General features: G+C 40.1%; 1 protein-coding gene across 1 annotated transcript; it reads left to right on the top strand.

Moving 5' to 3' along the window:
• Positions 1 to 353: 353 nt before the first annotated feature.
• On the top strand, positions 354 to 11,890 carry ppp2r2aa (protein phosphatase 2, regulatory subunit B, alpha a). The gene is made up of 10 exons (XM_047591347.1): positions 354 to 851; positions 1,212 to 1,289; positions 2,940 to 3,037; positions 3,590 to 3,755; positions 3,898 to 4,010; positions 4,735 to 4,912; positions 5,329 to 5,493; positions 6,495 to 6,664; positions 6,840 to 6,931; positions 7,294 to 11,890. Exons 1-10 carry the CDS (start codon positions 845 to 847, stop codon positions 7,571 to 7,573), a joined length of 1,347 nt encoding a protein of 448 aa, XP_047447303.1. The 5' UTR covers positions 354 to 844; the 3' UTR covers positions 7,574 to 11,890.

Below are 11,890 nucleotides of genomic sequence, written 5' to 3'. Positions count from 1 at the left end.
GTCATTTGTTTCTGTGCCACTCCAGCTGCTTTACTGTCTGCCACTGCTGCGCCATCAACCCTCTCGTCTCAAATTCAGTTCAACCGTTTAATATGGTGCAATCCAGATGCATAAACTACTGTCATATCAACATTAAACGCACAGTAAACAACGAATCACATTCAAAATAATTTTTTTAAAATAGTTGTATTGCGAACGACAATTCGATTGCCATTAGATACAAAAAATGAATTAAATTAATATTTCTGAATTAAACTTCATATCAGACTTTTTCTGGTTTCACGTTCTAAATTCATCCTGCGTGCGCGGGTTAGTTCGATTTCGTTTACCGAAACAATGCACAAGGGCGGGGTTTGTGTTTTATCCGGTTTTAGAAAATTGCCTTTTTACACTTTCATTGAAACTTAAGAGCGGAATAAATCAAGTAACCGCGTGGTCTCCCTGGAAAGCGAAAGGACCCGCGTCTCTGACGGTTCAGGTCGATTTCACGGTGGAGCCTCGCAGCTCTCTGATGCTCGCCGAACGCCGCCCGCGCTGCGCCATTTTGAAAGTGTAATGCTGGAAGAGGCAGAGGAGGCGAGGGAAATCTCAAAGTAGAGTGCAAAGTCTACAAACCACTGTCGAGGCTTGTAGGCTACTTTCTTTGCTTGAAAACTACTTCTTGCAGACTACATCAGCGGGTCGAGGATTTTCGAGGAAGGTGTTCGGAGTAATTAGCAGCACCCCCCGGCTTCATTCCTCCACTCCTCCTCGGTCAGAACCTCCCAGCCGACCCGGGTCAGCACTGTTCCGTCCAGGGCCCCAAGCCCACAACACAGACCCCTAACTGCGCCTCTCATCCACCATGGCAGGTAAAAGCAGATACTGTCATAGCCCTGTGGCTTCAGTTATTATTTACTAGCTATCCGTTTAGCAGAGATGATGGCTTTCTGTTGTGATCAACCAGCGCAGGCTAGCTCGCTAGCTGGGCTACTTCCAAGATGCCAGTTTGAGTCGGCGACAGGGTGAAAGTGGGCGCTTTTCTCAGTAAACACGCGTAAACTGTTTCCAAATCCCTGTGAATTTGCTAAACCAGCTATAGTGTGCAGTTCGCGAGAAGTGAGGAGCGGCCTGCTTCTCAAATTACTCCTGCGAGCTAAGTTAGCGCCGCGGCTAAGGCGTGTGAAGTTGTGTGTGATGGTGTGAAAAGTTGGGGTTGTGTTTTTGTGCAGGGCCCGGTGGTGGGAGCAGCGACGTGCAGTGGTGCTTCTCCCAAGTCAAAGGAGCCATAGACGACGATGTCGCCGAAGGTAAGTCCGCGCGTTGAACATTTAGCAGCCTGCAGACTCGTATTGACGTCCTCCCTGTGAATGCTTGCTATGAGGTTTCGCTTTACTGCTGCTGCTACACTTTTCTGGTCAGGGTCTGTACATGCACCGAGTTGCCAGTTCAGTAGGTAGGTGCACAAGTTAATGCACATATCAGGACTCTCAGCTTCCTGACTGGATACAGTTGAGTAGAAGGCAGAAAGTACAACAATCTGCATACACTTACTTGCCAGTTCATTAGGTACACTAGTATAAACCAATAGTCCTGTACTAAATCTTGGCTCCATGCATGATATGATATTAATCATTCATTTAAAACAACAAAGAGAGCTGAGGATTCAACTAAGTTTTCATTTTAGAGGCGGTTGGTTGTAGTACTTGTGTTGTTCCCAAACATGTTTCTATTATTTTGTCAACCCTACTTGCTCAGTGGGCTCGGCTGAATAACAGAAACACTATGACTTTGATATAAGAAAGCATTTGTTTGAAAGGGAGCGTGCATTTGTTTTCAACTTTTTTGGAAAAATGAAAATGTAAGCACTCACTACTTTTACAATTCACGTGAGGGTTGCTTGGCGGCTTTAAAGTCATATCAGAGCACTTCACAAACAACTAGGACACTAAAGAAGCGACACTCTTACTTGATTCAGCTCGACTAGGTTCAGTTGCACGAAGTCGACGCTAAGCTCCATCTAGTCACTCACAGGCTCCTCTGGAGCATCACGGTATGTTAGATACCTTTGGTGGAAATAAGAAAATGTCTTTTTCGTTTTTGTCATTTTGGTGAACTAACTGTTAAAGTAGTGTAAGTAACATGTAAATGTGAATCAGCTTTATTGGTTTAAGTGTTCACACATAGAAGGAAGGTGCTCGAGGGCACGTCGGCTGTGGATGCAGAAGCATTGTAACCCCTAAGCCACAACTTCTACATAATGCAAATAAAAAAGGGAGAAAAAAATCAGTACTAAAAACATGTTTACAGTACATAGTGGACATATTTGTGTGCAGAACGTCTGTTTATAGTAAGCTTTGCCTGAGAACAAGTATAAATGAGAGCCTCTCCTTGTGTCAATACATGGCAGTCCCATCATTACAACAGTCATTTTATTTGACTCCTGTAAAAAAAAAAAATAGTCTACATCTGCGTGCCTACTTGTGTTTTATATGGTAATTTGTGTGGAGTCAGGTCGTATCAGGCACTTTGCACTGTGTTAAGAGTGGAACAACACCATTGTCTATACGGAGGATTGCACTAGCTCAGAATAGTGCCAGTCTGTAAATGGGGATTGATTGCTGTGAATGCTCGTCTTTGAAAACTGCTGAATCGCTGCACATAGTTATGTTAGTGTGGACGTTCATTTTCACGAGGACACTGTACTGTGTATAGATACAGTACATTTGCGTCACTCCTGTGTTGTGCTTTCAACATGGTTGACATGGTTTTCAACCCCTCACTGGTAGAAGAAAAACAGGAGCAACGTGCAGGAACTTTAAAGCTGGTGAAGACTAGCGTCTTCGGGAGGAAACTAATGCACAACATTTTCCCATCAAACACAAACATATGCAACAATATCCCTGTTTTAAATCCACAAAAGTAATTTAATCATCCTTATTTCTGTACTTTGTTTGCAGCTGATATCATATCTACTGTTGAATTCAACCACTCTGGGGAACTGCTTGCCACTGGGGATAAAGGGGGTCGTGTTGTCATCTTTCAGCAGGAGCCAGAGGTACGTTTCAGTGGCTCCGTTTACAGGTTTACAACTAAACTGTTAATATATGTGCACTGTGTGCACTGTCTGTGATTACTAGATGTCCCTGCTGCTGTTAACAATGAGAATTTCCCCATTGTGGAATGAATAAAGGCACATCTTATCTTATCTTATCTTATCTTATCTTATCTTAAATGCCTTTATACGCCCCGAAACAGCAAAGTGACGCCCTCATTGTCACTTTTTAGACATGTGCAATGTTGTTTTGCAGAAACTTTTATAGAATCTATGAGAAATATAATGAACTTTACTTTGCTGACAACAACAAATTCATTCAACAAAAGACGACCCACGATGGGTCCATGTTTTCAGCAACGCTGCCCTCATCAGTTGTTGGTTTGTTTAGACTGCTCTTCTCGACGCAATGGAAATTAGTGTAACACAAGAGTCCATGTAAACACAACAAGTGATGCGTCTGACTAAATGTGCACTAAACCATACACGTTTTTCATGTTACATAAATACATACGTGTTGATAGTAAAACTGATTTACTGTCTGTCGTCATTCAGAGTAAGAATCAGCCACAGTGCAGAGGAGAGTACAATGTTTACAGCACCTTCCAGAGCCACGAGCCGGAGTTTGACTACCTGAAGAGTCTTGAGATCGAGGAGAAGATCAACAAAATTCGATGGTTGCCTCAGAAGAATGCGGCGCAGTTCCTTTTGTCAACAAATGGTTCGTAAACAACTATTTTATATAAAATCAATAAAGGCTCTCCGTGCACACAACATTGGGCATTAAAGTAATCGCACAGTTTCCAAGAGTTATTGAAGATGACGTATTCTTGATCTCTGCTTTTTTTTTTTGTCACTGGCAGACAAAACCATAAAGCTGTGGAAAATCAGTGAGCGAGACAAGAGACCAGAGGGCTACAATTTGAAGGAAGAAGACGGGCGATACAGAGATCTCAATACTGTCACGACACTACGGGTTGGTATAACTCGGTTTACTGCTGTGCCAGTGATGTTCAGCAAGTGTCACTGAATACACCGAAACATGCACCGACCAGGCATAACATTATAACCACCAGTTAACTGAATTACACCGGTTGTCTCGTTGTCATGGCTCCTGTCAGTGGGTGGGATATATATTGGTGATATGGGTCATGAGTGGCCACGGATCATTAATAGACGTAAAGTACGTAAACTTATGATGAAAGTTATGGAACCTTTGCAAGCGTATGTTAATTTCTTCTTTGTCGGCTTCATCAGAGTTTGGTGCATCTTACTAGAATATGTTACAATTAATTCCTGCTGTGCCGTCTCTTAACGTTTTTAATTACATCTGTCAGTGGCAAATTTAAATGCTCAGAAACGAGTCTATTCAGCTTCAGTTTGCACTTGACATCTTTCTCTCTGGTCGTGTGCGTGCTCCAGTTTGGGGGAACAGATCTATATTTATTGAACGTTTTTTCTAAAAATAAACTTGTTCGCACATTGAGGCTGAACTCTTCTTCCTTTGCTGGAAGGACAGTTAACTGCATCTAGAAAACGGATAAATATAGAATACGGTGAGATAGCTTTAACAGCTGTTACGCAACAGCCGGGGAAATTGTTTCTGTAAAAAAAAAAAATGGTGACTAACAAAACAGAGATCTCTCACAGAATCTATTTCCTGGATAATGTGGCGTCTATAACCCTGCTCTTCTCTTCAGGTACCAGTGTTCAGGCCCATGGACTTGATGGTGGAAGCCAGTCCGAGACGAGTGTTTGCGAACGCTCACACCTACCATATCAATTCCATCTCAGTCAACAGTGACTGTGAGACCTACCTGTCTGCAGATGACCTGCGCATTAACCTCTGGCATCTGGAGATCACTGATCGCAGCTTTAGTATCCTTTGTTTAGTTCCTTGTAGCCACCGTTTTGACATTCAGCATATCTCTCATAGGCATTTGAGTTTCTAATTAGGATCATGTTGTTTACATTAATTCATTATATATTAATATATTATATTCATTAAATCGTGTATGTAAAAAACACAGACATTATGTGAAAAGGCAGACTAGACATTAATAGCATTATGGGAGTTGTAATAATTTATAAAGCCACTAGATGTCCTCAGCGTACATACACTCAGTGGCTCTAACATCATCATAAATGTGTATATTTGACCCCAGGTAGTTTTAGTTTGAAGGAATCTAAGACATTTTGAGTTGAGGTTCTCTTGAAAGAACCATTCCAGTTTCTGGTGTACTTCAGAGCACCTGCAGTGACTCCTCTGTTCAACCTTAACCCCACTTGTTCAGATATTGTTGACATTAAGCCAGCCAATATGGAGGAGCTGACCGAGGTTATCACAGCCGCAGAGTTCCACCCCAACCAGTGCAACACTTTTGTCTACAGCAGCAGCAAAGGCACCATCCGCTTGTGTGACATGAGGGCATCAGCACTGTGTGACAAGCACGCCAAATGTGAGTCTAGTCTCATTGATGTTGCGTGTCTGTGGCTCTTGAAGGATTGATAATAAAACAAGAATAAGTTTTGTAGTTTGCCAAGCTGTGACACACCTGTGTGACAGTTGGCTGTTTTCTAGTATTTTTCTTATTGTGTCCTGATCTGTTGTCATTAGTCAGACCCCTGACCCCAGCTTCTCAGCCACTTCAGCATTTTTAATGAAGGAAGGAGCAGAAAGAGTCGTTGAGAAAGATAGCCCTTCAGCTTAGAGAGCCAAACAAATAAATGTTTTCACGACACACACAATAAATAGACCAAATTACCAGTATACGTTAGGCGAGGCCACCTCTGTACGATAATATGTTGCTCTTCCTAATTTACTAGCTAACAGTAACTAGTAGCTACTAGTAGCTAGTAGCTAGCTCCTCAGCTTTTGCCTTTCAAAGACAAATATGTTGTAGTCTTTGCAGTTTAGTCAAATCTGTTTTTTTTTTTGTTTTTTTTGTTTGTTTTTTTTTTGCCCAGATAGAGGCCACGAGAGGTGATGTCACAGTTGGTCTTCAATGCCAGTAATTCTTTGAAATTACTTCATAGACATATATATATTTTAACTTTCCAGCTCACTATAACTTCTCATTAACCAACACCTACCAAAAGACCAATTAAAAAAAAAAAAAAAAAAATTTAAAAGGTTTTATCTGTGATTTTAATTTTTAATTTTAATTTTCAGCATAAATTCATTATTACATAGGTTGTGGCTCTAGACTCTCTAGAAAAACAGTTTTTTGTTGTTTGTTTGATTTTTTAAAATTATACTTAACATTTTGAATTGAATGTGAGTAGTACAAAGGAGTTGACTGCGTCATTACGGGTATAAATGTGTATACATTAGAGGTTAAACTAAGTGGTACATGTAGCTGCTTTAACGTGCACACTGTGATATAATAACCATTGCCTGCCTCTTCCATTGTTAGCATTCATTGTACGCTAATGACATGCAACTTTTTCTTTTTTTAAGTGTTCGAAGAGCCAGATGATCCAAACAATCGGTCGTTCTTTTCTGAAATCATCTCATCCATCTCTGATGTGAAGTTCAGCCATAGTGGACGCTACATGATGACTCGTGACTACCTGTCTGTCAAAATCTGGGATCTCAACATGGAGGCCCGACCGGTCGAGACATATCAGGTCTGTAACCGTTGTCATGGTAACACGAAGCTAGACTTGACCAACTATAGGGAACTTGTTTTTTCCTTTTGTTTGTGTTACAGCCATAGAACATGATGTCATTCTTCTGTTTCTCCACTAGAGGGAAGTGTTATTGTCGATTATGACTCCTGCCCCTTTGTTTTTGTTTGATCAGGTGCACGAATATCTCAGAAGTAAGTTGTGTTCACTTTATGAGAACGATTGCATCTTCGACAAGTTTGAATGCTGCTGGAACGGGAATGACAGGTAAGCCCCATTCTTTATTTTTATTTATTTATTTATTTTTACATGCACAGTCAGCGTAAATGTTTACTTCAGGAGGACTGTTGTAGTCATGTTTATGATGTAACATTGCATTTGTGGACGTCATCATCCCTGGACATGCACACATTTTGGACTCAGAGAAACATACTGGGCATCAGACCAATTATTTGACGCCAGAAACACGCCCCTTATCACTCTTAACGTTTATCTGCTCAGTGCAGAGCATAAGGCCGTGAATGATTTCATTTGGGTGACAGAATGATATTCTGTCTATGCTTCTTTATAACGGAGGATAACGTACTCACGGCTACTTTTAAGCTGACTCACACCTCGTCTCTCTGCAGCGTCGTGATGACAGGTTCCTACAACAACTTCTTCCGGATGTTTGACAGAGGCTATCGGCAGGACGTGACCCTTGAGGCCTCACGGGAAAACAGCAAGTTGCGCTCGGTCCTGAAACCTCGTAAAGTAAGCACGGGTGGGAAACGCAAAAAGGATGAGATCAGTGTAGACAGTCTGGACTTTAACAAGAAGATCCTCCACACTGCCTGGCATCCTCTGGACAACATCATAGCCGTGGCCACCACCAACAATCTGTACATATTCCAGGAAAAGCTGAACTAGCGTTTGTTGAACCACTCAGATCCCAGTTTTATGCTCGAGCCCCATTGCTCTGATATACAACTATGAACAATAGCTAGCTGTCTTGATTTTTTTTTTTTTTTGCTGAATCCCTAAATCTTGATACGATCTGCCCCTGGTGTATGTGACAATACAGACTGTTTTAACAGAAAACAGTGACATCGACATAGTACAAAGCCGCAGGCCATCACAAGCATATTTCTGGTGTTATTGCAGATATAAATACGCAGGGTATTTAGATCTGAGTCCAGACTTTGGGATTTAGTGTCATGGTTTCCTGTAGTTGGAACACTCCGTTCGACAACGCTACCATTTGCAGCTCCACTTCATCCCAAACCAAAGGGAAAATGTGTCGTTCACACATCTTCCGCTAGTTTGTTTCGTTGTTCTTTTGTGCCATTGGGACTTGATTCATGTGTATGTCATAGCTACCAGTTGTTAAGTTTTTGTAGCTACCATGTTTGAGTAGGCAATTCTATCTCGTGTTTTTATGTCTTTTTTGTCACCAAGTTCCTTTTCATACTGAACTGAAACACTGAGACACTCCATATTTGCCCAGTATTTGTCAAGTTGCCAAGTTCACTCACCACTTCTTTCCTAATGTACAGCATGATTACTCTGTGAAAGGACTAATCTAGTGTTTTATTGTGTTTTAGCTCATTCTCCAAAAAATAGCATATATCGTAACATTACTGCTAACATTTTTTCAAAGTGTACATCTATTTATTAGATAGGATTTTTAACTTTAAAGCAGCTACTGGTTTACATTAATTTCTCTACAGTAAGAAAGTCAGCTTTGTTGAAATGGGCTTGACGTGTATTATGTAAAGGTGAACTTCTTGTCTTTATTTAAGTCAAAGTAATTGTTCCGTGGTAACGCATTACATTGCGGGAAAACTAGCTTCTGACAATAAACATAAATTATCTAAAATCAGCCTTATTAATCGATCAGTGTGTTGGATTTAGGGGGATCTGTTGAAAAAAAATAAATTATTTTAGTCATGTTTTCATCATAGTGTAGTAATCTGTAACTTCAAAAGGTGTTTTTTGTTAGCTTGAAATGAGCAGGTCCTCTTCCACAGAGCCAAGTAGCCCTAACACTAAACTCTAGAGGGGAGGGAGGGAGGGAGGGGGGCATTACGTCCTACACACTGATCCTTTACTGTAACAACTAACAAAATACTTTTAAACAACATCTATGTTTGTTCACGGCGGAGGTCTGGACTAGGGTGATTTTCCGTTCAGTACCTTCAGCCCAGCCGAAGCCCAACATTTTGAGCACCCTCATTTGTGAGGAATGATAACTAAAATAAATTCATTATCACGAGCAACATGTAAGCTGATTTTCATAGTGTATTGAAATAGTTACATGTAGGAAAACGGTCAGCAGTAATGCATATGTCATTTGTAGTTAATGTCCAAAAGCATAAAAATGAGCCGGTGTAGTCCTTTAATAAAGACTCACGACTGGCGTGTGCACACGTTTTTTCAGGTATCGTGGTTTGGGAAGTTAAACGGTGGCTTATCATGCCAAAGTAACCAGTCCTGTACGCCCTGACGTTATATTCTTTTGAAGCTGTCTTGCAGACAAGGTGCCCCTGCTCAGACTGGTCATTCTTGCACATGTGTGGACAACCATATAAAGCTCAGGATAAAAGCTTATATTCGTGGAAGAACATAATGGCGTGATGTGGTGTGTAGCACTAAGACTCAGTGCTGCTGCCGGCTGCCCCACAAAGTTGTTGTGTTGCATATTGATCGATCGCTTTACACTCTGGATTTAGTTTCTGTTTGTAGACGTTTATTCTTCTTTTTTTTTTCTTTTTTTTATATATATGATGTTTTGTACTGTACCTGATTGAAAGAAAAACAAATAACTCACTATAGCTGATTTATTTTTGTATAAATTAAGGCAATAGGATTACAGTCTGATCACTGTAGTGTCTTTAGCTGTCTGTCTCAGGCTTGCTGTAGATGGAAGTGTGCTTGAAGGTCAGGTAACCTTTTTGTCATGAGACTCTGGGACATTTTGTTCATCGAGGCAGGTATTTTTGTTTAAAAGCTACACGTTTTCTGTGACATCCAGGCAAGAAAAGTGGGATGTGCAAAGAAAAGTATTTTCAGGTGTCAGTACCTCTGTAGTGATGAGCACTATAACTGTATTTTTTTTTTTTGTTTTCTGAATTTGGCAGACTGTAAGTGTTGTTTATGTAGAACTTATTTAGATGCTTCAAGTTGGAGTTGGATTCTGAGTTTATTTGGATCTTAACGTTCTGTATGTGCCATGGTTTTGTTAAATGAATCATTACGTTTGCTGTGAAAGAATGGGTTCTGGTGGGTCTATGTGCATTGGGAAGGCATTTTAATTAACATATGTTGCTAAAATGGTTGAATCAAGTTCTCTTAAGCTAGTCAAGACCATTGACTAGGAAGACGCATGTGTATTGCTTTCCTGTGTAGTTATGTTTGTTTAAAAACCAGAATTCATGAAGCTCTTGGTTGGCAGATGGTTGTTCATATGGAGAGAAACATTCATGGAGTTGAACGTCTATTATAGTGGAGATATTTTGGCTCATCAATGCAGGGAAAGTAGTGACTGAATTAAATTTGAAGGAACTAGTTCCTAGGTCGAGTTACTGCGTTCAGATGGAAGGCATCAGCTTGTGGCTACAACATGGGACGCAGTCTAGAAGCCACATGGATAAGAGTTCAGACTTAATGTAGGACATGCAAAAACCATATTGAACGGATGAGCCTGTTGCAGATGTCAAACTTCTCTTCAGACTCATTGTAAGACAGCCAGAGTGGCCATTCGGTGGCCACTGTAAACCATTCAGAGGCAGCAGTTTGTGCGAATCCCGACTCGCGACCCTCAAGAGAAACTTAATGGAACTTGGCTACTTGAAGTTTGTTTCACTTGCTTTTTTATTTTTATTTTTTTTCTTCTATGACAAGTTAATTTCTGCCATGAAGAAGATGTTGAGCCTGCTATAGCACAGTTTTCCGCCTTGTTAAGATTAAGTTTTATCCATTCGGTCAGGGCATGAAACTTCTTTGTCTTCTCGATCAAATGCGTCACCGCTACTATAGAGAATGGATTTCCAGTCACTAGGATCCCGCCAAAATAACTAGTCGCTTCAATACGGTGGCGCTGAACTACTGTCAAGTGTCACTCTCTCAGGGCTCTTGGTAAGGTCTTCTATTAATAAGATACTTTGCAACCATTTGAAAATCAACTGCTCATTATTTTCTAATGCAAGACGGTGTGGGGGTCATTCATGTTAATTGTCTAATGTTATATATGTGTAAACCTGTATAATGTGGCACCTTTGTCCCATTCCATGGTCATGTATCCAGTCATTTAGCCCCTGTTCTACAAGAAGAAATGTCCATTCAACATGAGATCAGTGATTGACCTTGTCCCATCATTCACCTAAAGGAAACGTTTACGTACTCACTTAAATATTAATACAACAGCATTGAATTTTTGAAAAAAATCTGGAGGTTTTTTTTTTTTTAAAGCCAACCGTGTGGCCATTGCAGAATAACAGTTACTGACATTCAGTTAAAAAAAAAAAAGAAAAACGACAAAGCGACTAATTATTTTTTTTTCCTCAATTTTTTTCAATCTTTTTCTCTTCCCCCTCATATCGTCTTCATCCAATAGCCATTATTAGAGGCTATGGTGTAAACCACAAATATGAACCCTATTGCCTTTCTTATAGCATTAAGAAGAAATAAGATAATCAAGTATGTTTCTCTGGCGTGCCAGAAAGGAGACAGCTCAGGGGAATTTACCGCTGCTCTGTGATCAAAACCTTGTACCTTCAAGAATGCAGATTTTCTAAACTAAAACTTTCTTATTTACAGGTGTTTGAACTTTTTTTTTTCTTCCACGTTTCTATAATCGCTTTTGACCATGACCATGGGGTCAACTTGGCCTACATATAATAAAAAAAATAAATCACAAAATCTCAAGGAAACAGTCTAAATTGGAGTTATGAGGTTTTCCCACTTGCAGCAGCATTATATATATATACATACATATATATATGTGTGTCTAATGTATCACAGGAGTTAAAGAAAAAACAAAATGCACTTTTATTTTTGTGAAGTTCATTTATTTGTATGTTTTTGTTCTTTTTTTTCCTCAAGGGGCTCTTGAATAAAGATTGTAAGAGTTTTGGTGATCTGTTAGGGGGAAGACTACAAATGGTTCATTGTACAGCTATGTTTGTCTTTGTCTAATGGAATAAAGTACAGTTTAGATGAAAAGTAATAAAGAATTACAAATCTGAA

This window comes from Mugil cephalus, chromosome 8 (assembly GCF_022458985.1).
Source record: "Mugil cephalus isolate CIBA_MC_2020 chromosome 8, CIBA_Mcephalus_1.1, whole genome shotgun sequence".
In the NCBI taxonomy this organism is placed as follows: domain Eukaryota; kingdom Metazoa; phylum Chordata; class Actinopteri; order Mugiliformes; family Mugilidae; genus Mugil; species Mugil cephalus.
The sequence above is the reverse complement of the archived record's forward strand: the minus strand, read 5'-3'. Positions and strand labels throughout refer to the sequence as shown.